Raw genomic sequence first — 27,091 nt, forward strand, 5'->3', positions numbered from 1 at the left:
CTGATAACGATCGTCCCCTCAGTCACAGTGACTGGAATAGGTTTGGACAAGGGAGATTATTAGATTTCTGTTTGGCTAGTATCTGGGATAGAGAAAATTTGAGCTCCTTAGCTTTAAAGAGAAGCAATTTGTGGTTTAAAGAAATCATCTGCAAAGAGGACATCTGTCTAAACAGAGCTTTAAATAGTGGTGTTTACTAAATAAAGTGATCATTCTTAAAGGGACAGTTCACCCAAAAAAATGAAAAATTGCTAAATGAACATAACTTTTAAATTTGATGTTTCTTCTATAATTCTGAATAGGTCTACATAAAATACACACAAATTAGTCAAAAGATGCCATACAGTAAGATTATAAAGTGGTAAAATTAATGTGGGCAGCAGCCCAGATCATTTGGTCTTAGTTCATATTGAGATCTCTGATGTTTAACTGCAGTTGGTTTTTGTTATACTTGAAATAAAATAAGCATTAACTGAAATAAAATATAATATACACTGCCCTCCAAAAGTTTGGAAACGCCCTAGAAAAGTGGGGTTTTGGACAATATTAGCATAAATCCTTTTTAATTTCTGATAATTTTGCAAGGATAAGGGACAACATAAACTACGAAAACATATATTTTATTACATAAACAGTTTATACATAAAAAAACTTTCAAAACTAGCAAACTTTCAAAACTATTCAAAAATAGCAGCTATCTGACCTAAACTAGGTTCTAATTGGTTCATTGTATTCTAAACTTAATTGGCAATCAATTGTTGAAGCTATTAAGGTAACCAGTAACCAGGCATCACAGCTGGCAAAGGGACATGTCTGAATTTGACATGTAGGCCTATATTCAATTCAATTCATTTAGCATTTATTTGTATAGCGCTTTTCACGATACATATAATTTCAAAGCAGCTTTACAGAGAAAGCATGCCAACATTACAATTTAAAGAATGCAGTTAATTTACAATCACTGTTAGCAGTTTAACTGAAGGTAAAAGCAATGAGCTCCTGGAAAAATGAATTACATTAACAATAATTAGGATATTAGGATGTATATATTGCACATTATTATGTAATCAAAAGTCTTCAATGATAATGTATTTGTTACTTTAATGTATTTGCACCAAAAACTGATTAGGATTTATGCTGATATCGTCCAAAACCACACTTTGCCACTTTTGGGGGGCAGTGTAAATATTAAAATATCACATAAATGTTTTATTTCAGCTCTGTCGCAAAGAAACTTTTCTCATCTGAAGTACCAATCATGTACCTACAAAGCAAACGTGCAAAGACAAAGTCAAACAGCCTTTATCAAAAAAAAAAAAAAAGAAGTAAAACAATGATGTTGGACGATTTTGAAGTTGGAGGAGAAAATGAGAGTTTTTTGCCCTACCGCGGTACTTCCACCTACGTGGAATATATACATTATATATATATCTTTATTTTTTTTAGAAAATGACATTTCGTTTCGCTAGATAAGACCCTTATTCCTCATCTGACATTTGGACCTTCAACCCGTTGGTAGCCATTGAAGTCCACTATATGGAGAAAAATCCTGGAATGTTTTCCTCAAAATCCTTAATATCTTTTCGACTGAAGAAAGAAAGACAAACATCTTGGATGCATGGGGGTGAGTAAATTATCAGGAAATTTTCATTCTGAAGTGAACTAATCCTTTAAGTGTGTAAGAGTGAAACTCATGATGAGAGCGGTGATGTCATGTATCTGTGCTGTTTGTCTCTGTTGAGGGGGTGGGAACAGGTTGAGGGAAGGATTTTGGAGTGTGGTATATTGCTATAAACCAGCAGACGCACTTATATTCCTCCACTTGAATCTCAATAACAGGGATTATTTCATACAAGCAACTCTGCTGACCAGTGGAACAAACTCCCAGCACAGGAACTGAGGTATTTACTCTGGACAGCAGCTCAGCTATTATTCCAACACACAACCTGACCTTTTACTATTCCAGTGAGATCTTGTTTGGAGCATTTTTTTATTTTACAGATGCTCTGCGTTTTCTGCATCTGCTTGGTATTTACCCTGCATGCTCTCGCAGTGTGTCCATCAACAATCTGTTTACCAGACAGTCAATGAAGCCATTCATCAGATTTTATTTAACTCATTCCAGCAGTGAAGTGTTCATAAATGTGTGAAGCATATGCTGAAAGTCATGAACTCTTATAAAAGCCTGAGATAATGTCAGACGGAGTCTCTGCACTCAATGCCGCAGCTTTGCACTGTCCTGAATGACATCATTGTTGTTTCTCTGAGGAGGATGAGGATGAAGAGCGCTCTGAACCTGCTGTCGCTGGTGTGTCTGTGTGCAGCCCAGAAGAAATTGAGCCAGGACACATCTGAGTGGGATGGCCGAGGTAAAATCTCTTCAACTTCACTTTTGTGTTTGTTTGATTGTTTTAGTATAGGTGATGTGAGGAAAAATTCTGGCTGATCTTAGTAATTTCACTCTTAAAGAGCTGATATAATGCTAATGTTTGTAGAATATCTCCAGAATAGTTCAGAGGATAAACTATTTTTTACCAGTGTTCAAAATAGATGTCAAAAAGCTTAATGTGTTCTATTCTTTTTTTCTTTTTTTAAAGAATCAGTGAAAGAGTCTAAACTTTCAGAAAATGTTGTTTATACACCTCACACTCAAAATAATCTGCAAAAAATTGAATTTGACTGCTTGTCACTGGGGCAGAATCCTTTAAAGAACAGCTTTGTACCTTATTTACCTGTAGAAGTTCATAGTAGTACCGCAAGTGTACATTTTACTACTCTCACGGTACTAAAATGAAATCTTTTAGGGTAGATAAGGTACAAAGTTGTCTTTTAAGGGTTCTGCCTTAGTGACAAGCAGTCAAAGGTACAATTTTGCTCTTTTTTTCCTGATAGTGCAGGTCATTGAAATAAAATATTATATGTGCTGTTTTACATTTATTTCATGTGAACTTTTATAACCATTTTTACTCATAATTTGGACATATGACAGTTTACTGTAAAACCCTGATTTGTGTATTTTTGTTGTTGTTGTTAATGTTGTTGTTTTCTAGCAATAATTTAAAAAAAATATGCCTGAATGAAATCTGTTACTGATTTAAAGTTACTGATTTAAATTTTTTTTTTTTTTTTAAATGAAGTAAAATGTCAGAATGGATGATGGTTATTATAGTTAACCAAAACTAAAACCACATTATATATATATATATATAATTTTATATATATATATATATATATATATATATATATATATATATATATATATATATATATATATATATATATATATATATATATAAACTTTTGTTACTTTAAATAAATTAAACTTTAAAATATATTGTTTAAGTATAATAATAATAATATTATTAATAATAATAATAATATAAAATGATGAAATAAAAAATAATAAAATATAATAATGAATAATAATAATAAAAAAACTTATTTCAGCTACCAAGGCAAGATGTCTCATTTTCATTTAGTTTCACCTAAAAGCTGAAATGAAAACTATATATACATAAAAAAAAAACACAACAAAATCAATAAAACTTGAACTAAAATTAAAGTGAAAACAGAAACTATAAAAAATAATAAATTAATTCAAAATATTAATAAAAATGTGTAGAGTTGCAGAACGCATCTAAATGAGGCTTTTTTGTTGGTTTATAGTTCTGACTGAACATGTATTTGTCATACATTAAAGAAAAAAAATGTGTTTGATCATGTTTTTATTTTTCTTACATTAACTTTGGTAACAGACTTAAACAATAACGTATCATTGTTACTTTAAGAAAAAGGAGACTCCAATTAGTTCCCTATATTCATGAAAAGTGTCTATTGCTGTTTTGTTTGTCTAATATTGTTAAGGGCCTTTTTGAAAATAAATTTAATAATCATAAATATCACTCTATATATATTTTTTTTTTTTTTTGGTTGTGCTGTTGGTTGAAATTTAATTTTGTTGGGAGCCTATATGGCACTGAGCTAAAAGAATAAATTCATCATTCAAAATGAGAACAATCTCAAGGACGTGCATGACAAAAGTTTTCTAGCCTCCTCTGAAACAAACATCCTTCAGCACAAATTATAAATATGTGCTGAATATATCACAGGCAAGTATCTTTGAGTTTTCTTATAACCAGAAGCTCAATATTAATTTGCATTCACTTGTCACAGACAAACCGAATGGCAAGAGCTGTTCAAACCTGACGCAGGTCCTGGACAACTGGAAATACGCCATCATGTACCAGGTGAAAGACATGCTGGTCAACGATCATGCGTCCATCTTACCAGAATATGTCAGGTAGGATGTGAAATCTGCTATTGTTGTATCTTTAGGTGTTTGTTTCATGAAATCATGAGGTCTTTTTGTGACTTCTCTCATGGAAATCAATGGCACACAAATTGTAGTCCACTCTGGTCTGAGGCCATCTGGCCATTTTCTCTATGACATTTTCCTTTGTTTCTTTCTTTTTTCTTTTTTTTTTTTCACAGCAACTGGAGAAAATTAGGAGCACATTGCAAAAAAGGAAATGATTATTAATCCAAAAATGCTTTGACTTAAATGAACCACATAATCTGCACAATATGCCGCCATCTCTAGGTGCAGGACCTTTGATCCTACGCCTAAAATCTGCCCAGCAGCTTTATGCAACATTAATCATGTGTGAATGACTTCATGTGTATAATTACTGCTTCATTTCTAACTAATTCTGCTACAGATCATCATTTACTTTTGTAACCGGAACTCTGAGCGAATAAAATGTCACTGGGGTTTAATCCAGGTCCTGTCATTTAATCCATACAGTATTGCTTGAAGTAAAACAATCACAATGTAGATACCAACCATGAGTCGTTGACTTTTCAGATGAATTCCATGTGAAAATGTACTATAGATGGATGGATGGATGGATAAATGGATGGATGGTAGGTGATGGATGGATAAATTGATGGAAGGATGAATGGATAAATGGATGATGTATCATGGATAAATAGATGGAAGGATGGATAAATTGATGGAAGGATGAATGGATAAATGGATGGAAGGATGGATGATAAATGATGGATGATAGGTGGAAGGATTGATGGATGGATGGATGGATGGATAGATAGATAGATAGATAGATAGATAGATAGATAGATAGATAGATAGATAGATAGATAGATAGATAGATAGATAGATAGATAGATAGATAGATAGATAAATGGATGGATAAATGAATGGATTAATGGATGGATGCATCATGGATAAATAGATGGAAGGATGGATGGATAAATGGATGGATGGATGGACCACGGATAAATGGATGGAAGGATGGATGGATGGATCACAGATAAATAATGGATGGATGGATAAATGGATGGATGCATCATGGATAAATAGATGGAAGGATGGATGGATAAATGGATGGATGGATCACGGATAAATAATGGATGGATGGATAAATGGATGGATGCATCATGGATAAAAAATGGAAGGATGGATGGATGGATAGATGGATGGATCACGGATAAATTGATGGTAGGATGGATGGATAAAAATGGATGGATGGATGGACCACAGATAAATAGATGGAAGGATGGATGGATCACGGATAAATGGATGCATGGATCACGGATAAATAATGGATGGATGGATGGATAAATTGATGGAAGGATGGATGGATAAAAATGGATAGATGGATGGATCCAGATAAATTGATGGAAGGATGGATGGATAAAAATGAATGGATGGATGGACCACAGATAAATGGATGGAAGGATGGATGGATGGATGATGAATAGGTGGAAGGATGGATAGATACGTGTTGGATGGATGGATGGATAGATAGATAGATAGATAAATGGATGGATGATAAATGAATGGATGCATCATGGATAAATAGATGGATGGATGGATGGATGGATGGATCTTGGAAAAATAATGGATGGATGGATGAATAGATAGATGATGGATGGATAAATGGATAGAAGGATGGTTGGATAAATGGATGGAAGGATGGATAGATATGTGTTGGATGGATAAATGGACGGGTAGATGGATGGATAAATGGATGGATGCATCATGGATAAATAGATGGAAGGATGGATGGATGGATGGATGGATGGATGGATGGATGGATGGATCACGGATAAAAAATGGATGGAAGGAAGGATGATGGATGGATGCATCATGGATAAATAGATTGAAGGATGGATGGATGGACCACGGATAAATGGATGGAAGGATGGATCACAGATAAATAATGGATGGATGGATGGATAAATGGATGGATGCATCATGGATAAATGGATGTAAGGATGGATCACAGATAAATAATGGATGGATGGATGGATGGATAAATGGATGGATGCATCATGGATAAATAGATGGAAGGATGAATGGATGGATGGATGGATCACGGATAAATTGATGGAAGGATGGATGGATAAAAATGGATGGATGGATGGATGGATGGATGGACCACAGATAAATGGATGGATGGATGGATCACGGATAAATAATGGATGGATAAATGGATGGATGCATCATGGATAAATAGATGGATGGAAGGATGGATGGATGGATCATGGATAAATGGATGGAAGGATGGATGGATAAAAATGGATGGATGGATGGATGGATGGATGGATGGATGGATGGATGGATGGATGGATGGACCACAGATAAATGGATGGATGGATGGATCACGGATAAATAATAGATGGATGGATGGATAAATGGATGGATGCATCATGGATAAATGGATGGATGCATCATGGATAAATAGATGGAAGGATGGATGGATGGATGGATGGATGGATGGATGGATGGATGGATGGATCACGGATAAATGGATGGAAGGATGGATGGATGAAAATGGATGGATGGATGATAAATAGATGGAAGGATGGATGGATCACGGATAAATGGATGGATGGATCACGGATAAATAATGGATGGATGGATGGATAAATTGATGGAAGGATGGATGGATAAAAATGGATAGATGGATGGATCCAGATAAATTGATGGAAGGATGGATGGATAAAAATGAATGGATGGATGGACCACAGATAAATGGATGGAAGGATGGATGGATGGATGATGAATAGGTGGAAGGATGGATAGATACGTGTTGGATGGATGGATGGATAGATAGATAGATAGATAAATGGATGGATGATAAATGAATGGATGCATCATGGATAAATAGATGGATGGATGGATGGATGGATGGATCTTGGAAAAATAATGGATGGATGGATGAATAGATAGATGATGGATGGATAAATGGATAGAAGGATGGTTGGATAAATGGATGGAAGGATGGATAGATATGTGTTGGATGGATAAATGGACGGGTAGATGGATGGATAAATGGATGGATGCATCATGGATAAATAGATGGAAGGATGGATGGATCACGGATAAAAAAAGATGGAAGGAAGGATGATGGATGGATGCATCATGGATAAATAGATTGAAGGATGGATGGATGGACCACGGATAAATGGATGGAAGGATGGATCACAGATAAATAATGGATGGATGGATGGATAAATGGATGGATGCATCATGGATAAATGGATGTAAGGATGGATCACAGATAAATAATGGATGGATGGATGGATGGATAAATGGATGGATGCATCATGGATAAATAGATGGAAGGATGAATGGATGGATGGATGGATCACGGATAAATTGATGGAAGGATGGATGGATAAAAATGGATGGATGGATGGATGGATGGACCACAGATAAATGGATGGATGGATGGATCACGGATAAATAATGGATGGATAAATGGATGGATGCATCATGGATAAATAGATGGATGGAAGGATGGATGGATGGATCATGGATAAATGGATGGAAGGATGGATGGATAAAAATGGATGGATGGATGGATGGATGGATGGATGGACCACAGATAAATGGATGGATGGATGGATCACGGATAAATAATAGATGGATGGATGGATAAATGGATGGATGCATCATGGATAAATGGATGGATGCATCATGGATAAATAGATGGAAGGATGGATGGATGGATGGATGGATGGATGGATGGATGGATCACGGATAAATGGATGGAAGGATGGATGGATGAAAATGGATGGATGGATGATAAATAGGTGGAAGGATGGATAGATACGTGTTGGATTGATGGATAGATGGATAGATAGATAAATGGATGGATAAATGAATGGATGATAAATGAATTGATGCATCATGGATAAATAGATAGAAGGATAGATGGATAAATGGATGGATGGATGGATGGATCATGGAAAAATAATGGATGGATGGATGAATAGATAGATGATGGATGGATAAATGGATAGAAGGATGGCTGGATAAATGGATGGAAGGATGGATAGATATGTGTTGGATGGATAAATGGATGGGTAGATGGATGGATAAATGGATGGATGCATCATGGATAAATAGATGGATGGATGGATGGATGGATGGATGGATGGATCACAGAAAAATAATGGATGGATGGATGGATGGATGCATCATGAATAAATAGATGGAAGGAAGGATGGATGGATGGATGGATCACGGATAAATAATGGATGGATGGAAGGATAAATGGATGGATGCATCATGGATAAATAGATTGAAGGATGGATGGATGGATGGACCACGGATAAATGGATGGAAGGATGGATGGAAGGATGGATCACAGATAAATAATGGATGGGTGGATGGATGCATCATGGATAAATAGATGGAAGGATGGATGGATCACAGATAAACAATGGATGGATGAATAAATGGATGGATGCATCATGGATAAATGGATGTAAGGATGGATCACAGATAAATAATGGATGGATGGATGGATGCATCATGGATAAATAGATGGAAGGATGGATGGATCACAGATAAACAATGGATGGATGGATAAATGGATGGATGCATCATGGATAAATAGATGGAAGGATGAATGGATGGATGGATGGATCACGGATAAATTGATGGTAGGATGGATTGATAAAAATGGATGGATGGACCACAGATAAATAATGGATGGATGGATGGATGGATGGATAAATGGATGGATGCATCATGGATAAATAGATGGATGGATGGATGGATAAAAATTGATGGATGGATGGACCACAAATAAATGGATGGATGGATCATGGATAAATAATGGATGGATGGATGGATGGATGGATAAATGGATGGATGCATCATGGATAAATAGATGGATGGATGGATGGATAAAAATTGATGGATGGATGGACCACAAATAAATGGATGGATGGATCATGGATAAATAATGGATGGATGGATGGATGGATGGATAAAAATTGATGGATGGATGGACCACAAATAAATGGATGGATGCATCATGCATAAATAGATGGAAGGATGGATGGATGGATATTGCTTTTCAATATTCTGCAATTCACCTACATGAAATATTTACATTTACATTTACATTTATGCATTTGGCAGACGCTTTTATCCAAAGCGACTTACATTGCATTATACTATACATTTGTATCTGAGTATGTGCAATCCCTGGGATCGAACCCATGACCTTGGCATTGCTAGTGCCATGCTCTAACCACTGAGCTACAGGAAAGCTTAATTTTAATTTTAAAAGAATTATAATTAATTAATATAATGGATTTGTAATTATATGAATTATAATTGACTAAATAATTATTAATATTATAATTAATGTTAAAGTAAATGATTTTATTGTGTTGCTAGGATGTTCTAGGTGGTTGCTAGGTCATTACTTACTTTCCAAATCAAAAGAATGTTGTGATTCATGATTTAAGGAATGCGGGACTAGCTATGTGCTTAAATGTAATACTTGATTTAGGGATTTAGAACAAACGTATGCATATATTTGATGTTGTTTTTATTTATTGTATTGTACGCACAGGATCCAGCCCCTCTCAGACGCAGTGGGAGATCTCTATAAGCAGTTCAACACTCTTAAGGAGAACCTGGCGAAGCTAACCAGCAAGTTTGACAAAGTGGAAAGCTTTGTGGACGAGATCCAAGCAGGAAAATTTCCCAAGCCAAAAATCTGGACGCCTCCGAGACTCCCTGTTAGGAGAATCCCAGTCAAAAGCCATGCAAGAGTCCCAGGTAAAGCTGTGTGGGCTCAGAGGAGAGCCAGGAGAGGGCCTGAGACTTAACAGACGACAGTAAGAGAGGACAACTGAACTGAACTTCAGACATAATCAAGATGCTTTTCTAACTGTAGCCTGGCTAAACCAGAGATGAGCCTGTCGGGATTTAATACAGGTGCATTCTGGGATTTACAGTGTTTTATATCACAAAATATACAGACTTACGTCATAAACTGACTGTATGGAACATGTTGCATTTGAAATGACCATTATTTGTATAGTATGATGGAGTTTGACCTTTATGTATGCATTTAGAAATATTAACAAAAATGTATATTAGATATATTAGAGCTATATTAGTGGAAAATGTGAGGTGAGTTGAACAGAAAAAAAAAATTAAAGGACGTGCAAAAAATGCATTAAATATTGAAATGTTTACTTTTTTCCTCCTTTACTGATTCACTAATGTATATGTAAATATACTTCATATATGTTTTAGCATGTTTATCGGAGCACATTACTCAACCAAAATAAGCATATCTGTGTGTTGATCAGCATCTCATTGTTGCATGTTATAATAAGCTACAAGTAAACAACAGCTGGGAAAATAATATACACCAATACTGAAGAACTGAAAATACTAAAATGATAAAGCATTTCTGATGGACCGTGTCTGTCCTCTACTGGACGATCATTGTAGGAGATCTGAACATCTGAAGTGATGCATTTGTTGAATCTCTGCCTATATCTAATCACATTAATAATTCACTTGGCTTTCATTGTAATGAAAGCAGATGTGCTGGAAGGAAACAAAACAGTCAATCATTCTCTCTAGAAGTGTTTCTTATAGATATGATGCATCTTAACTCCAGAAAAACAATGCTCCACTGACACCTACACCTGATTTTGGTTCTACATGGTGCAAAAGATTAACAGTGTCTTTCATATGTTGACATTAGGAATAATGTTGCTATTAAAACTTGTATCGTATTTTTTTTTTCTCAGCAAATTCATGCAACAAATGTCTGATGTCTTTATTGATGCATTCTTTGTACCGATGGTTAGAAATAAGCTTTTAAGTTTGAAATGAAAATAAATGATCAATGTCAGTCTGATTTCTCTTTATAAGAGCGCCTTAATCTGAAAAGATGCAGTAATCAATACAATCAGTAGATTATTATTCCTTTTACACTCGCTGATTAAGCATAAGTGAGAAGTGGGAGTAATTTAGCCGATAAGTTAAACAGTTTACATCGAGAAATATGTCATAATATTTAATAAACTAGATTTTTTTTTTACGCCAGATAATGTAAAATAAACACATTTTATGACTTCTTGATTAAAAAAAGAGACGGTTCCAAGTAGCTTGAAGGAGGAGGGACAATAATACATATTATTTATATTTTATATATTTATTTTGATACGTTGTTAAAAATATATTTTTAATTATAATATATGAGTGTATAAAGCGTGAGTAGACCGATGTTTTACTCTCTCTTTAAAACGTATGATGCTCCAATTTTGTATTTTGCGTTCAGTCGCCGGACTTTTATTTTGAAACAACCAAAACCGGAAGTTGTCGTAGTACTGTAAATATGTTCATACCGTGTACAGTGAAGGTTAGTTGGTTAGATTTTGAATGTATGTACGCAGTTTGTATATATTTTTCTTACCCAAGTTTATGAAAGAATGATTTTAACACGTTCAGTGCATGACTTTGATGTGTGTGTGTTATGAATATTTAACTTAGTAAAACAAAACCTATGTTACTGACCTCCAGAGATGTGTGAATGTTTTTCTGTTAACAAATGTCTTTATATTTATGAATGTCGTGTGTTTTTATTCACATAAAGGGCCTTTTCTGATCATAATTAACCTTTTAGGCGTAATATGTGTGGAAAGGTGACCTACTTTACCATGTCGTAGACACACAGTGGCTTTACTGTACAACTGGAAAGACGTGTCAATAAAATGCATGTCAGTAAAATGCCTAGGGGTGTTTTGTTGTAGCAAGAGAAGTAAATACACCCAAGTGTTGCATGATTAAAAGTGTATTATGCATATATTGTCAATATATCCCATGCCAAATGATCAAATACAGTCTATAAGTGTGAAAGTGATTTTGTGAGATTAGATTCAAATGAATATTTCATGATGGTGTTGAATATTTCATTTAATTTCATCCCTGGTAAAGAAGGTACTGGATCCCCTAGTTGCTCAGTCAAAACAACAAGTATAAACCACAAGTAGTTGCTGATAATGGTACAATATTCGTCTTTGAGTGACACGACTATCTGTTAAGACTCTGCCTGTGTCTCAATGTGCATATTATCCATCCTAAATAGTATGTGACATTAGTAATATTCAATACTATTTAGGGCAGATAGGGTGGATAGTATGCACATTGGGATGCAGGTTCTTCAACAACTAACAATGCAACTAACAACACATTCCCAGAAGAACCGAGCAGCTGCATTGTTCAGTTCCTCTAACACAATTGATAGATGGTGTAAGTCATGCACTTTAACCTCATCACTCAAAAATAAACTAAATTGAAGTGCATTTCTTCACCCTACAACCTTCAGGTCCAAGTCTGGACCTCAAACCACTAAGCAACTTTTAGGTATCAAGCCATACCCAGGTATGTGTGCAATTTGAAACTGTAAAATGATGTAAAATATGATATCTAAGATATGATATGTTCATACAGTGTTTGTCTCTCTAGCCATGGAAGACGACATACAAGAGGAAGTGCGGTCACAGTTCAAAGACAGGGGACTGGGCGGCTGGCAGCTCTTGCAGCTGACGGCAGGCTCGGGTCTGGCGCTGTATGCCGTCTGGGCAGGAGTTTTAATGCCGGGGTTTCGCCGAGTACCACTCAAACTACAGGTGAGCTTTGAGGAGTGTGTTGGTATTGATGCAGCACATTATGAGTGATTTATCAGCACAATAACTGCTGCTGTGTTTCAGGTGCCTTATATGCCAGCGAGCAAAGCTCAAGTGTGTAACGTTATGACTCTGCTGAAGGGCAGATCTGGAGGCATCGCTGACCTGGGATCAGGTGATGGCAGGATTGTAAGTGATCCTCATACTTTTTCCTTTCGTTTGGGGTCGGTAAGATTTTTGAAAGAAGGAAGTTTCTTCTGCTGACCTAGGCTGCATTTATTTGATCAAACACACAGTGAACAAAGTATTATTTTGAAATATTACAATTTAAAAGAACTGTTTTCTATGTCAATATATTTTAAAGTGTAATTTATTCCTGTGATCAAAGCTGAATTTTCAGCATCATTACTCCAGTCTTCAGTGTCACATGATCCTCCAGAAATCATTCTTATATGATGATTTGATGCTTAAGAAACATTTCTGATTATTATCAATGCTGAAAACAGTTGTCAGGATTCTTTGAAGTTCAAAAGAACAGCATATATTTTTAAAATAGAAATCTTCTGCAACATTATAGCTGTCTTTACTGTCACTTCTGATCGATTTAATGTATACTTGCTGAATGAATTGCTGAATTTCTTTCAAAACATAAATCTTACTGGCCCCGCACTTTTGAATGGTAGTGTGCTCATGTATCTGTTGTAAATGTGTGCAGGTGTTAGAAGCGTGTCATCAGGGTTTCTCTCCAGCAGTTGGTTATGAGCTCAATCCTTGGCTTCTTCGTCTTTCACGCTTTTATGCGTGGAGAGCTGGACACCACAGAAGTGTTTCATATCAGCGAGAGGACCTGTGGAAGGTACTGTGAACATCTAACCTAGACATTATACATCTTACCCCGACATTATACACCTGTATAATATAAATATTCTTATGCATGATTTATATATATATATATATATATATATATATATATATATATATATATATATATATATATATATATATTAGGCAAGAGAGAAGGTGTGTGCAATTGATAAAAAAAACGAGTAACATTTTTTTTCTGTAATTAATCATGATAAATTGCATATTAACATTATATTTTTATATTGTAATTATTTCTCATTGAATCTTAAAATAAATATAGAAACAACATAAAGATGGCATATTTTAAATGTGTTTAATGGCATCTTTTTCCTAAGTACTATAAATAAAAGCCAGTATCACTGATACTGGTGTCTCTGTTAAAATGATTTTTTTGTTCAATTTTAGCAATTAATTGTATTCATTCAACATTATCAATTTTAACATTTAATAGGCTTTAAAGGTCCCGTTTTTCGTGGTTTTTTTGAAGCTTTGATTGTGTTTATAGTGTGCAATATAACATGTTTTCATGTTTTGCGTGTAAAAAAACCACAGTATTTTTCACATAATTTTCTTATCTGTGTACCGCTGTTTCCACTGTCATAAAAACGGGCTGATGACTTCCTTGTTCTATGAAGTCCCTCCTTCAGAAATACGTAACGAGTTCTGATTGTGCCAGCGGTTCCTGTGTTGTGATTCGACAGTAGCTTAGTGCTCCTTGCCCGCAAAGGTCACGCCTCTTACCATAACGTGTGCTGCACATAGTTTTACATGTGGATTATTGTGGTATTGTGCCGAATGAACACAAAAGACAATAATTCCCGAGAGACTTAATCTCCACAAGCAGCGACAGAAAATGTACAACGTTATCACTCACTCAGAAGAGTACCTCATACGGGAAACAGCCATATACATAAACATAGTCCCCTCTTGTGGCCATTATGTGCACTGCAGTCCAACATTAACTATTGCAGTAAGGATACCACAATTATAATTTTTCGGGAACGAGTTAAACATAAATTGTAACCATTGATCTCTAAGTACAGCGTCCCTGGGAAGGCCAAACAAAGGTGATTGGACTGCAGGATGAAAATAACAGCGTTTCGACGACATGAAGACAAACACACTCGCAAACGCAACTCTTGTGTATTCCTGTGGGCGGAGGTTAGAAAAAAAACTGTTTTAGTGACGTCATTAAAGAAGGAAGTAGAGGGATGTAGTCCAAACTGGCCGTTCGATGTAGGCGACTTCTGTTAAAATATCTCGCTTGGCATTGAACTTTGAGCTTTAAAATTTTACAGATTTTATTATACTCTAACAACAACATTACACACTAACTAAAGTTTGAAACATGGGATCACGAAGAACAAGACCTTTAAAAATATCTAACAACTTTTAAAGGTTTCCTTGATTATGATTTCACTTTTTTTTTTTTACTTTAGTTAGGGTGTAATGTTGCTGTTAAAGCATAAAGAACATCTGCTAAGTTATGCAAAGTTTAATGCAAAGGGAGATATTTTCTTTTACAGAAATGTCAGTGTCCGACTCTGGTTTGATCAATGTAAAGCTGAACACCGTTACTGACAATCCTCATTTTGGGTTTGTGAGATTCTCCAGCTTTGTTGTTGTTGAGCAACCGAAGCCTGAGCTGTTAAAGCTCCGCCCTCTTCTGGAGCAGCAGCTCATTTGCATTTAAAGGGACACACACAAAAACTGTGTGTTTTTGCTCACACCCAAATAGGGGCAAATTTGACAAGCTATAATAAATGATCTGTGGGGTCATTTATAATAAAATCATTTAAGACTGCGCTTATGAAAATACTCTGCAAAAACAGGCATTTTGACATAATCGTGTGAGTGTGTGAGTGAGTGCGTTTCGGGTCAGTCAGGTGACGTTACAGACAGTGCTTCAGTTCAGATTTGAGTTCTCTGTTGTGTCTTTTCATGCTTGAATGGTTTAAAAGCACTTGAATGAATGAGATGATCATATAATGTAACAGCCAAAGGGATGACAGGAAAAAATGGATGCTGAGTTAATTGCAAAATTAATGTGTTAATATTGACAGTTGATGTACATCTAACAATTAAAACACTATATTATACTCAAACAGATTCTGTCATACAATACACTATCCTAAATTCTTAAACACCTTTCTCATACAGAAGCAAGATATAATTGTGTGTAATATATGTTCATTTGTGTTTTTGCATGTGTATTTCCAGGTCGATCTCTCAACATATAAAAATATAACAGTATTTCTGGCCCCTAGTGTGGTAAGTCTCACAGTGATTTCTAAATCAGTCTAAATCTTTTAAAGTGAAAAAGTGAAAGTGAAAGTGACGTGAAGGCCAAGTGTGGTAACCCATGCTTTTAACCCATCTATGTTAATAGACTTAATTCAATCAGTTCATGCATTTGCATCATATCATTGAACCTAAATGCCTCATATACCGTGTATTGTGTGTTTATCAGTTAAGTCTTTTACAAAAGAAGCTGCTGGCTGAGCTCCCTGAAGACGCTTTGATTGTGGCGGGACGCTTTCCGTTTCCTGATTGGACAGCGTGCAAAGTCGAGGGTGAAGGTGCAGACAGAGCGTGGGCCTATCACATTCAAGAACTGAGACAACACTACTAGTCGCAAGATACAAATGTTTAAAGATACATATTTTTAAAATATCTTTATTTTAGCTGGCTTTTTATATTCATTTTATCATGTTTGATGCACAAAGAATGTTTTTAAAAACATATGAATTATATAATTTTATTGTGTTCTCACTCTTAAGCGAAACAACTCATAAGATGTCGAAAGTCAGTGCCTGTGGGTGTTCCTTAAAGGGTTCAAACCTGTGGATCACTTCCTGTTTCTTTATGTGACCTAGATAATGTCATGTCTTTCAAGTGTTTCTCTTTTACAGAAAAAAAAGGAAATAAACCTAATTTATTGTGAGTCATCTTTAGTTAATGTATTGTTTGTGAAGTGTATGTTTCTGAATGTTTACTACTCAGTCTGCAGCAGTCTTACTCAACATGTACTTGGGTTGCATAATGCGAAGTCGCTGAGCAAACCACATTAAACAGTGAGCAAGAGAATGGCAAGCTCTTCCCTTTGTGACTGACTGATTTTCACAATTCATATGTACATCAACCTGCAGAAACATAAAGTATCAAAGCTTCTTATGGTATTACAATGCGCTTTTGGCCATTTTGTCTATGCTGATATATATATATATATATATATATATATATATATATATATATATATATATATATATATATATATACATATATATATATATTATTAGTAGTCAACATTTGAAGTGGATCAAAACCTTTCATCATAGTTGTCCTAAAACCTTCTTAGAACAAATTTGATGAACTTGAGATATATATAATTTAAACAGGGTTGGAGAGTAACGGAATACATGTAACAGCATTACGTAAATCAGGATACAAAAATCCATTAACTAATTCGTTACAGTTACATAAAAAAAATAGTAATCAGATTAATTACATTTTGAAAAAAGGGGGAATACTAGCAGGATTATAATCATTTCATTTAAAACTAAATAAATCATTATTTTGCCATAATAACACATATTAAACAACTAAACAACAACAACAACGATAATAATATTGCAATAGATAATTTATCTGATTTTTAAAATATTTTTATTGTTGAGACCCATTCAAAAGTATGGAAAGTGTAAAATTTAAAAACTTGAAGAAATTGAGAAGACATAATTAAAATTAAATTTAAAAATGCAATTTATTTACAGTAAAGTTGCCCCCCCCCCCATTTCTTTCTTTCTTTCTTTCTTTCTTACTTTTTTTATACGCCTGACCTTGAAGTAATCCAAAAGTAATCAAGTTACATTACTTTCATATTGTATTACGTTACTGAATACTTTTTTTATGAAGTAATTTATGAAGTAAGTCTATAGTATACATTGGGTATACAAGAAACTATACAGATGCCTCTTAAAATGTTAGGGTGGAGTGTCCGCGACATCTAAAAGATCGAAAAGCCCTGTTTTAGAGGATGCTGCATGTGTAATAATGAAGCAATACCTGCACACAAAGTGTACACTGTACTCAACAAGTGTCTTGTTGCGGCCGGTTTCATCCGGCCCGATTAAGATTTCACTTCCGGTAGTTTAATGGTTTGAGTAAATTACACACACTGGGAGGCAAAAGCACTTGGTAACTAGTTCCTATTACAGTTTAGTGTAGGCGCAAAATGATCTTCCTCAAGGGGCGCTTGACGGATCACAACGCCGAATCCCCTATTGAGACACATTAAATTCTCAGAATGTTTTATGTGTTATTGGAGATATGTTCATAATATAAAGTATAATCATTTAATTAAAAGTATTACAACTATACATGCCTGACATGCTAATCGAAATTCTCCATCTGAATCCTCTATAAACTTATTTAAAGGACAAGCTAGATTAGTAATCACGAACGACTGTGATTGGTGCATCCTGACCAGCGCTGAGAAAAGTAACGCATGTCACGTGACTACGACGTCTAAAATGAAAGTAAACGTCGTTTAAAATGAAACTCCCTTTTAAAATAGTTATCTAATGTCCTGCAATACAATTTACAACGTTTAAGAAGATTTTAGTATGATGTGTGCTGTGTAGGTTGATATTCTTTGTTCTAAATAAATAAATAAAAATAAATAAATGAACAGAAAAACAAGCAAGCAATTAAATTCATTCGCATTACATTTATATTTATAAATTTCGCAGGACTGAACCCATGACCTTGTTGATGCCAGCGTCATGCTCTACAGTTTGAGCTAAAAAAAAAAAAAATGTAAATCAAGTATTTAAAAAAAAACAACACTAGTTACTACTTTATTATTATTATTATTATTATTATTATTATTATTATTATTATTATTATTATTATATTAAAGTCCGGATAAGGTACAATATTAGCTGCCAGACTAAAAAAACAAAAGCGGAAAAAAAAAAAAAACATATTTTTTTTGTTACATGTTTTCAGAGCTTTTATGTATGTAATTCGCATTACATTTATATTTTTCCATTTCGCAGGACTGAACCCATTACCTTGTTGTTGCTAATCAGGCTCTACTAATGGTACTACTAATAATAATATTAATTATTAATATTAATTATTAATATATTAAAGTCCGGATAAGGTACAATATTAGCCTCCAAACTAAAAAAAAAAAAAAAAATACATACATTTTTTTGTTACATGTTTTCAGAGCTTTTATGTTTGTAATTTGTTCCAAAAGTTTTACTCATAATTTAAAGTGATTTATAAAATGAAAAAAAAAGTCCACTTCTTCTTAAGTTTATGATATTTTCCTAATAAAACAAATAATTGCAGAATGTAGCTATTGTTCGAATTATCGCTCCTGACCAATTAGAGACACCTTCACCTCAGAAGCCCCGCCTATTTCAGTACATCGCTTCTCCACGCTACTTGCGGCTCTAGCCTGTAATTTCTACTTCTATGAGGAAGATGTCACTTCCGCTAGGTTAATGGGCAGAGGAGAGGAAGCTACGAGAGGCCTGCACGGAAAGAGCGATCCCACTAACCCAAGGAGTGGCTCTGTCAGACTTTTGAGGGCTCAAATTAAAGCACTGAGTCCCCCACAGCGCTACCACCACCCGAGCCGTGGAGAATAGGGTCCCGACATATTTTTAAGACCGCTGTTTTGTGGACCTTCTCTCTGTTTCGCAGTAGTTTCACGGTCTGTCTCCGTGTATCCGGGCAGCGTCAGTTCCAGTCTCGCGCTAGATCAACAATAATAACAAGTGTCCACGGAGCCCGAACCGGGGGTCCACCGGGCGTGTGCGGCACAGTGATGCAGGGTTTCGGTGCTTCCAGAAGGTGAAACGAAAAGGCCCCAGAGGAAGCATGAGCGAGCAGATCCAGATTCATCTCATATTATAGCCGCGTAGAAGCTCAGCCCGGGCATGGTGAGTCAATATTAAAGCATATATACACGTATAACCATAATAATTATCCATAATTTATCTTATGCAATCGAAAATAGTGATCTTTCTATATATCTGCACCAGTGCCTGGAGGCTGCGTTGCTTTTAAAGCGCCTTTGTTTATCTCTAAATGATCATATGACATTGTGTTTGAAGCTTTGATTTAATTTAAGCACCTGTCAAAAACACTGAGTGTAATTGTGTTTGTGTTTCTTTAATATGATGTCTTATGGTAAACAGACATAGCAGTCTTAGATCTGTCAGATAAGAAGGCAGATCAAATGCATAAGCTGTTCTGTCATTAAAGGATGATACCAGGTGATATATTCACACACACAAATGAAACCCAGCAAAGCTCCTGTGTGTTGCATGTAACGGTGTCCCTTTGAGTTCACGACAGTCTGAACGGCAGGAGGAAATCAAAGGCATTCTTCTGCTGCTGTGACGTCACTGTGGAGCAACACGCAACATGTTGTGACTCATACAAAGAATTCAGAACCCCGAGCATCATCATCATCATCAGCCCACTTCCTGTGTTCTCTTCTATTCTTTTTTGCTTTTCAGTGCACATTCTCACACTTTTAATGTGAGATGAGTATTTTGAGGCTGAAAAAAGGAACTTGTTGAGAAAAAGCAACTTGATGTGTCACGCTTAGTCTTTAAGGGTTAATGCAGAACTAAAAATTGAAAACATACTTTTCTCATTCTCATGATGGTCCAAATATATTTTGAAGAAAATATACACTGCCCTCCAAAAGTTAGGAAACGCCCTAGAAAAGGACAATATTGGCATGAATCCTTTTTAATTTCTGATAATTTTGCACTGATAAGGGACAACACAAACTACGAAAACATATTTTATTACATAAACAGTTTATACATCAAAATATCCAGCATTAGCAGCTATCTGACCTAAACTGGGTTCTAATTGGTTCATTGTGTTCTAAATTTAATTGGCAATCAGTTGTTGAAGCTATTAGGGTGTGCTGACCAAAAAACGTTTACAAACCTGGGCCAAGTTTAAACTAGTAACCAGACATCACAGCTGGCAAAGGAGCATGTCTGACTTTGACATGTATATATTGCCATTATTATGTAATCAGAATTAATATTGCTGGTCTTCAATGATAATGTCAAGTTACTGTAATGTATTTGCACCAAAAAATAAGGATTTATGCTGATATCATCCAAAACCACACTTTGCCTTTCAGCCCAAAACAACATTGTATTAACAACAAAACAACACAGAGACTTAAAAAAAAAAAGTCAGTCATACATCACATGAGGGTAATTAAAGGCACAATATGTAAGATTTTTGGACTAAAATATCCATAACCACTAGAACAGAGTTACATGTTTTGTTGACTTGTGTACTTACAATATCCCAAGAATATTGGAAATAAGTAATTTTAACCAGGATACGGACCATGTATGTGCGTCACCTATCAATGTCATCATACCTGCGTTATACTTGATTTTCAGTTTTATTTTGTAGAAACCATGGAAGCACCAAAGACACTTTAATATATTATGTGTTTTATTAGACAGGTGAGGAACTGTTTGGATGCATTCATCAACAGAAAACGAATGATGTTATATAGCTCAACACAGTAAGCTTTATTGTTTAAAGGTGCAGTATGTAATAATTTTGTCCACAAGAGGTCGCTAGAAGCCTATTCAAAACAAAGGTGTAGCTTGATGACGCCAAGTTTGAGCGGAGAATCTTGGGACATGTGGTCTCCATCTGAATGGAGGGTGCAAAAGAATAGGGATAGAACTCTGGAAGAAATCATATTCATGGATGTGATTATTAACGTTACTGTAGTATGAAGCAGAGCAGGACCGAGTGTTGTGGGACGCTGGAACGATTGCTCAACACACGCCTCACGAGCAGCGGGACTTTTATTATGACACAGTCGCCGCTTCCGCTTTTCCAGTCATGAGTATGAGGTAACGCAGCTCTGTTTATCATATGAGATACATTTGAGTGTGTTGAAAGTTATGTTATAACATTATTCTGTGCGTTCGCTCGGCGGCTGCAGTAAGATAGATATGTGTGGACATTTGTATTTTTCATTGGAGAGTTTGTGAGAGCTGTCGTACTGCCTCATGATCTTTAACAAACCCTGTGAAATTCAACCCAGATTATAAATAATTGCAAATGCACCTCAAGTAGTCATACACTACCAGTCAAAAGATTTGAATATTTAGCTGCAGATCGATTTTAGAATATCATATTAAATTGTGTTGACAAATGGCATGCAGTTCATTTAAAAACATATTGTATGATGGAGAAAATGCTGTATTACTGTTACTAAAAATAAAGCTGCATCTGATTATGCTATGTTAGCTACTTGACAAAATAGTGTTTTTCTCTGGGGCATGGTAAAGCACGGTACTCTCAAAAAAATCAAGAAAATTAGATTTAAACAAAAAGACTAAATGTGTTGAGCTATAAAACAACAATTTGTTTTCTGTCAATAAATATATCAAAACAGTTGTTCCCTTGTCTATTAAAACATGTAAATATTAAAGCGTCTTTGGTGTTTCCATGGTTTCTACAAAATAAAAACGGAAACCGAGGGTAACGCGGGTATGACGCAATTGACAGGTGGCGACTCACACTTCTTGGTTAAAATTGCAATTTTCTCACGATTTACAAATAGTTGCAAACATTTGGGATATTGTAAGTACTCAAGTGAACAAAATATATAACACTGGCCTAGTGGTTTTTGGATATTTTACTGCTAAAATATTACATATTGTACCTTTTAAATCTCGTTTTCTTGATTTACCTGAAGTACCATGTTTTACCGTGACTAATGTTGATCTAGCGTACTGCAGTGTGTAACTAGTGTTTCATAGTAGCCACCGAGTGAACGCAGAGTAGCATTATAACAACTTTCAACTGACAAATGTGTCTAATATGATAAACAGTGCTGCGTTACCCCACATACACTCGACGAGAAGAAGCGGAAGCGGTGACTGTGGCATAATAAAAGTACCACTGCTCTCGAGACATGTGTTGCTCTCATCTCTCATTAGCAATCGCTCCAGCGGCTTCGTTCTGCTCCAACACCCTGCTTCATACTACAGTAATGTTAATTATTTTCCACCGGCTGTAGACGTAAAGACAACACCTCCCCTGATTCCGCAATATCAAGGCGTCATCAAGCTACGCCTTTGTTTTTGAATAAGCGACCTCTAGTGGCGAAAATGACATATTGTGCCTTTATTGACAAACTTGATTATTGGGTGAATATTTATAAGTAAAAGATGAGCTGTTAACATCTCCACACAACATAAACAAGTTAAAACAACAACATAGGGCTGGGCGATATATCGTATGCGATTGTCACGCATTGCATTTCGTCAGTAAAGCCGGTTCCCTGATTACCGCTTAATCGCCATCACCTGCTTTCAAATGGAGCGGCATTTAATAGACAGAGCCGTAGTTCACTGATAAGCTACTCAATATCCCGTTCATTATCGAAGGCGATTCATCTGCAATAATGAACGCGATATTATGTATCTTGTCAGTGATCTACGGCTCTGTCTATTAAATGGCGCTCCATTTGAAAGCAGGTGATGGCAATTTAGCGGCAATCAGGGAACCGGCTTTACTTACGAAATGCGTGTGACAATAGCATGCGATATATCACCCAGCCCTACAACAGCAGCATAAATAAAGCCAGCAAACCATGAAAGTCCATTATTCATGCTGCAATACATTCTGGGAGCTTGCAAATCGGTTGTGAATACATTTGAGGAATATATTGGTTAGTCTATAATGGGACTTTTTATATACTGACAGTTAAAATCCTTGTATTCTGCATTTACAGTTCATATATGCGATAGGGATGTGTTTGATGCATTGTATGGTTGCATTAAAAGTTCAGACTGAGATGCCTTATCTTGTCATATCTCATCTTTTTCTTCTGCCCTTCCCCCCGTCTCTGTCTATCTCTCTTCTGCAGGCGTCAGAGGAGTCCTCCTTACGGGCTCTGGAGAGTCTTATGACAGAGTTTTTTCACAGCTGCACCACCAATGACCGCAAGAGAGAGATCGGTGAGCATATGCCTGGCACATACTCTGGCCTTCACACTCTCTTATCACTTCCTGATTTGCAGTGTCATCGTTTGTGCTGTACTAATCTAAATACGCAGTCACTTGTTCATATCATTAGACGTCTTATTTTCTCTTCTCTCTTTCCCTCTTGCTATTAAACCTAAATGGCAGGACGAGTAACGACAAGTGCAAAATGTGGTAAAGTCTGTCAAACTAGGCACTGTTTCTGTCTGTGTGTAGCACCTACCGCTCTGCAGAACCGTCTGAAGTAGCCTAGTGTTCGAAATGAGCAGCTGAAGTTTATTTTGGACAATATTCTTGATCATTTTAGTCTGACCTGAACAGTTTGAGCGGCACATTTCAGGTCTATTTATTATAATCGCTCATTTCATATGCAAAGAAGGCCTTTACATAAAAGTTTTTAAAAGGAGCTTTTCAGCTTTTTACATGTTCAACTTTTTTTAGTGTGTGTAAAAGGTCTGCAAAGTTACAAAGTCACTCCAGAGGGAGTTATTCTCTATATCAGTAACACTGTTTTCTTCTGGGAATGAACACGTCACAATATTCCTCATTTAAATAAATCCCGCCCAAGACGTACGCAAAATAAAGGGGCGGGGTGTGGTTGAGTTAATTAGTAGTGTGTTTAAACTTGCGGTTTTGATAAGGGGTGTGACATTTTCCTGACATGCTCAAAGCAGTTGACCAATCAAAGCACACTGGTCCAGTTGACCAATCAGAGCACATTGAGCTTCTCAGAAGGAGGAGCTTCATAGAGACTAAACAGACCGATACTGACAGACTGGGAAAAGAGGTGCTGCAACAATGACAAATAAGTGAAAAATAATGTGTTTTTGAACATTCATGCTTGAAAACCTATTCTAGTAGACCCTAAAATCAAGACTTTGAAAAAAGGGCATAAGAAGTCTCCTTTAAAGGCACAGTAGCACAGAAATGGCATTTAACGCTTATGTCCCTTTTATTGTAAGTCGCTTTAGGTCAAAGCGTCAGCTGAATGAATGCTCATGAAAAACTAAATTCTGACTGTTTTGATGCAACAAAGATTTTAAAACTATATAAGGGAACCTTTAATGAAGAAAAAAATATTATTATGCGACCCCTTTAAGGTGAGGAATGTGTCTAAAAACTGTTATTTTGTGGGTGGAGACCACATTCGTGACATTTATACTTACTCTTGACTTTTGTAAAATGCTTGGTATTTGGGTTTGTTTAGGAGCATTTGGCCAAAGATTTAGTCCAAATCCTGTGCTAAACATGGTGCTTAGAAACTCAGGACATGTACTTCAATGTACATTTCTCAGCTGTGATGCTTTTGGAGAAAGTAACTCTTTGTGAAACTGGTCAAGCTAAATTGATGACCTGTGAATCAGACCCAGAATAAGTCACACGCCGGAAATGTTCACTTTCTAAGTCTAGGGTTGATGGTATGTGAGAGCTCAACACATGATGGCTCATGTTATATTATTTTACTTTTTTGTAAATGTATTTTTGATTTTCTCTTAGGAACAGTCCACTGAAATATGATAACAAATTGAAATGGCTTGATTTGTCAATTTCTACTTTAGACTTGACACCATAATTATAAATTTAGTCCATAATGCAATTCTAAAAATAGTCAAATGTGAAGTGAATGAGATTTTTACTGAAGCTTTTTATCACATTAATGCATGTGGAAGTCAAGTGTGCTTGTTGTCTTTGTAGAGCCTACATCTTTACAAACATTCACACTGCTTCACACCATATTTTCAGACAAAATCAAATGTTAAAAACTATCAGATGCGGTTCAGTTTCTCAGTTCCTAATTGGCATGAAGTGTTAAAAATGTCATAACAAATATCTGCCATATTTAATGGACGGAAACGTAGTGCTGGTAGTGTCCGTTTTTAAGGGTTCACTTCTAAGGGAACACAACACTCATATTGTCGATTTAAAAAAAGTTTAGATAAATGCATCTGTCAAAGTAATGCAAGTAATGAAGTTGCTCTTCCTAACAAGCATACTGTAATTTGAGCTCTGCTGGTTTTTGAAATGCTGCTCTATGTTGGTGTGCAACAAAGCAATGTTTTCTTTTTCATGCAAATATGCAAAACTCTGTGTACAAGGAGCATTTGTTAAAGGGAATAGTTCACCCAAAAAAAGAATTCTATCATCATTTATTTACCCTCAAGTTGTTCAAAATATTCATTTTTGGGTGAACTATTCCTTTAACTTTTGAATTGGAAGTGAAGCGCTCCAGTTGTGGGACCAGCCTTCATTTATACTTTACAGAAGATGTTCCTGTGTCTGTGTGGGAGTATCTTGTATAAGCCCTTTTCATTGCATTTGAGTAAAAATGCTCGTGTTCATCTCTGAAGGAAGCTTCTGATGAGTGTTTGTTTGGTGTTAATGGCAACAAACCTGACTAAACATTTTGACTAAACATTTTAATGACTTCCACTATTTGCTTTGTTTCAATTGGGTAGGAATGGGTTTTGTAATGACTGTTTTGTGGTGTTGTTAATTGCAGAAGAGCTGCTGAACAGTTTCGCGGAGCAGCCCGGTTCATGGAGGCACTGCCTCTACTTCCTCTCTAACAGCAGAAATGAATATGTCATGATGTACAGCCTTACTGTGTTTGAGGTAAGATTAACCCTTCAGTTCATTATCTTCATCTTTATGTAGATTAATTTCATGTAAATTGCTAAGTCCATGTTGAAGTTGTACACTAACGTTCAAAAGTTTGGAGTTGGTACAAAATCCCCCCCCCCCCTTCTGCTCACCAAGGCTGCATTTATTTAATCAAAAATGCAGTAAAAACAATAATATTGTGAAATATTATTACAATTTAAAATAACTGCCTTCTATTTGAATATATTTTATAATGTAATTTATTCCTGTGATCAAAGCTGAATTTTCAGCATCATTACTCCAGTCTTCAGTGTCACATGATCCTTCAGAAATCACTCTAATATGTGACCCTGGACCACCAAACCAGTCATAAGGGTTGAAATTGAGATTTATACATCATCTGAAAGCTGAATAAATAAGCTTTCCATTGATGTATGGTTTCAGGATAGGACAATATTTGGCTGAGATACAAATATTTGAAAATCTGGAATCTGAGGGTGCAAAAAAATCAAAATACTGAGATAATCGCCTTTAAAGTTGTCCAAATGAAGTCCTTAGCAATGCATATCCACTCACAAATA

At 35.7% G+C, this 27,091-nt stretch overlaps 3 protein-coding genes across 5 annotated transcripts in view; all 3 read left to right on the forward strand.

The window, feature by feature from the left end:
* The first annotated feature begins 1,789 nt into the window (after positions 1 to 1,789).
* Positions 1,790 to 11,191, forward strand: si:dkey-282h22.5 (uncharacterized protein LOC107988040 homolog). Of its 2 annotated transcripts, none has more exons than XM_067371538.1 (4): positions 1,790 to 1,901; positions 2,269 to 2,369; positions 4,174 to 4,300; positions 9,900 to 11,191. In XM_067371538.1, exons 2-4 carry the CDS (start codon positions 2,273 to 2,275, stop codon positions 10,156 to 10,158), a joined length of 483 nt encoding a protein of 160 aa, XP_067227639.1. In that variant the 5' UTR covers positions 1,790 to 1,901; positions 2,269 to 2,272; the 3' UTR covers positions 10,159 to 11,191. The 2 variants fall into 2 exon arrangements, with proteins under 2 accessions (XP_067227639.1, XP_067227630.1); XM_067371529.1 differs by having other exon boundaries at positions 2,272 to 2,369.
* A 448-nt stretch (positions 11,192 to 11,639) lies between these two features.
* Positions 11,640 to 16,929, forward strand: antkmt (adenine nucleotide translocase lysine methyltransferase). Of its 2 annotated transcripts, none has more exons than XM_067371563.1 (7): positions 11,640 to 11,711; positions 12,678 to 12,733; positions 12,818 to 12,981; positions 13,063 to 13,167; positions 13,694 to 13,834; positions 16,063 to 16,113; positions 16,313 to 16,929. In XM_067371563.1, exons 3-7 carry the CDS (start codon positions 12,820 to 12,822, stop codon positions 16,472 to 16,474), a joined length of 621 nt encoding a protein of 206 aa, XP_067227664.1. In that variant the 5' UTR covers positions 11,640 to 11,711; positions 12,678 to 12,733; positions 12,818 to 12,819; the 3' UTR covers positions 16,475 to 16,929. The 2 variants fall into 2 exon arrangements, with proteins under 2 accessions (XP_067227664.1, XP_067227654.1); XM_067371553.1 differs by having other exon boundaries at positions 11,645 to 11,733.
* A 2,416-nt stretch (positions 16,930 to 19,345) lies between these two features.
* The window catches only part of xpo6 (exportin 6), a 33,716-nt gene continuing 25,970 nt past the window's right edge, over positions 19,346 to 27,091 (forward strand). Inside the window, exons 1-3 of the mRNA XM_067381312.1 lie at positions 19,346 to 19,799; positions 23,795 to 23,885; positions 26,410 to 26,522. Of these exons, the coding sequence (XP_067237413.1) occupies positions 19,797 to 19,799; positions 23,795 to 23,885; positions 26,410 to 26,522 (207 nt within the window). The 5' untranslated portion in view covers positions 19,346 to 19,796. The remainder of the gene's footprint in view (positions 19,800 to 23,794; positions 23,886 to 26,409; positions 26,523 to 27,091) is intronic.

This window comes from Chanodichthys erythropterus, chromosome 3 (assembly GCF_024489055.1).
Source record: "Chanodichthys erythropterus isolate Z2021 chromosome 3, ASM2448905v1, whole genome shotgun sequence".
NCBI classification, from domain to species: domain Eukaryota; kingdom Metazoa; phylum Chordata; class Actinopteri; order Cypriniformes; family Xenocyprididae; genus Chanodichthys; species Chanodichthys erythropterus.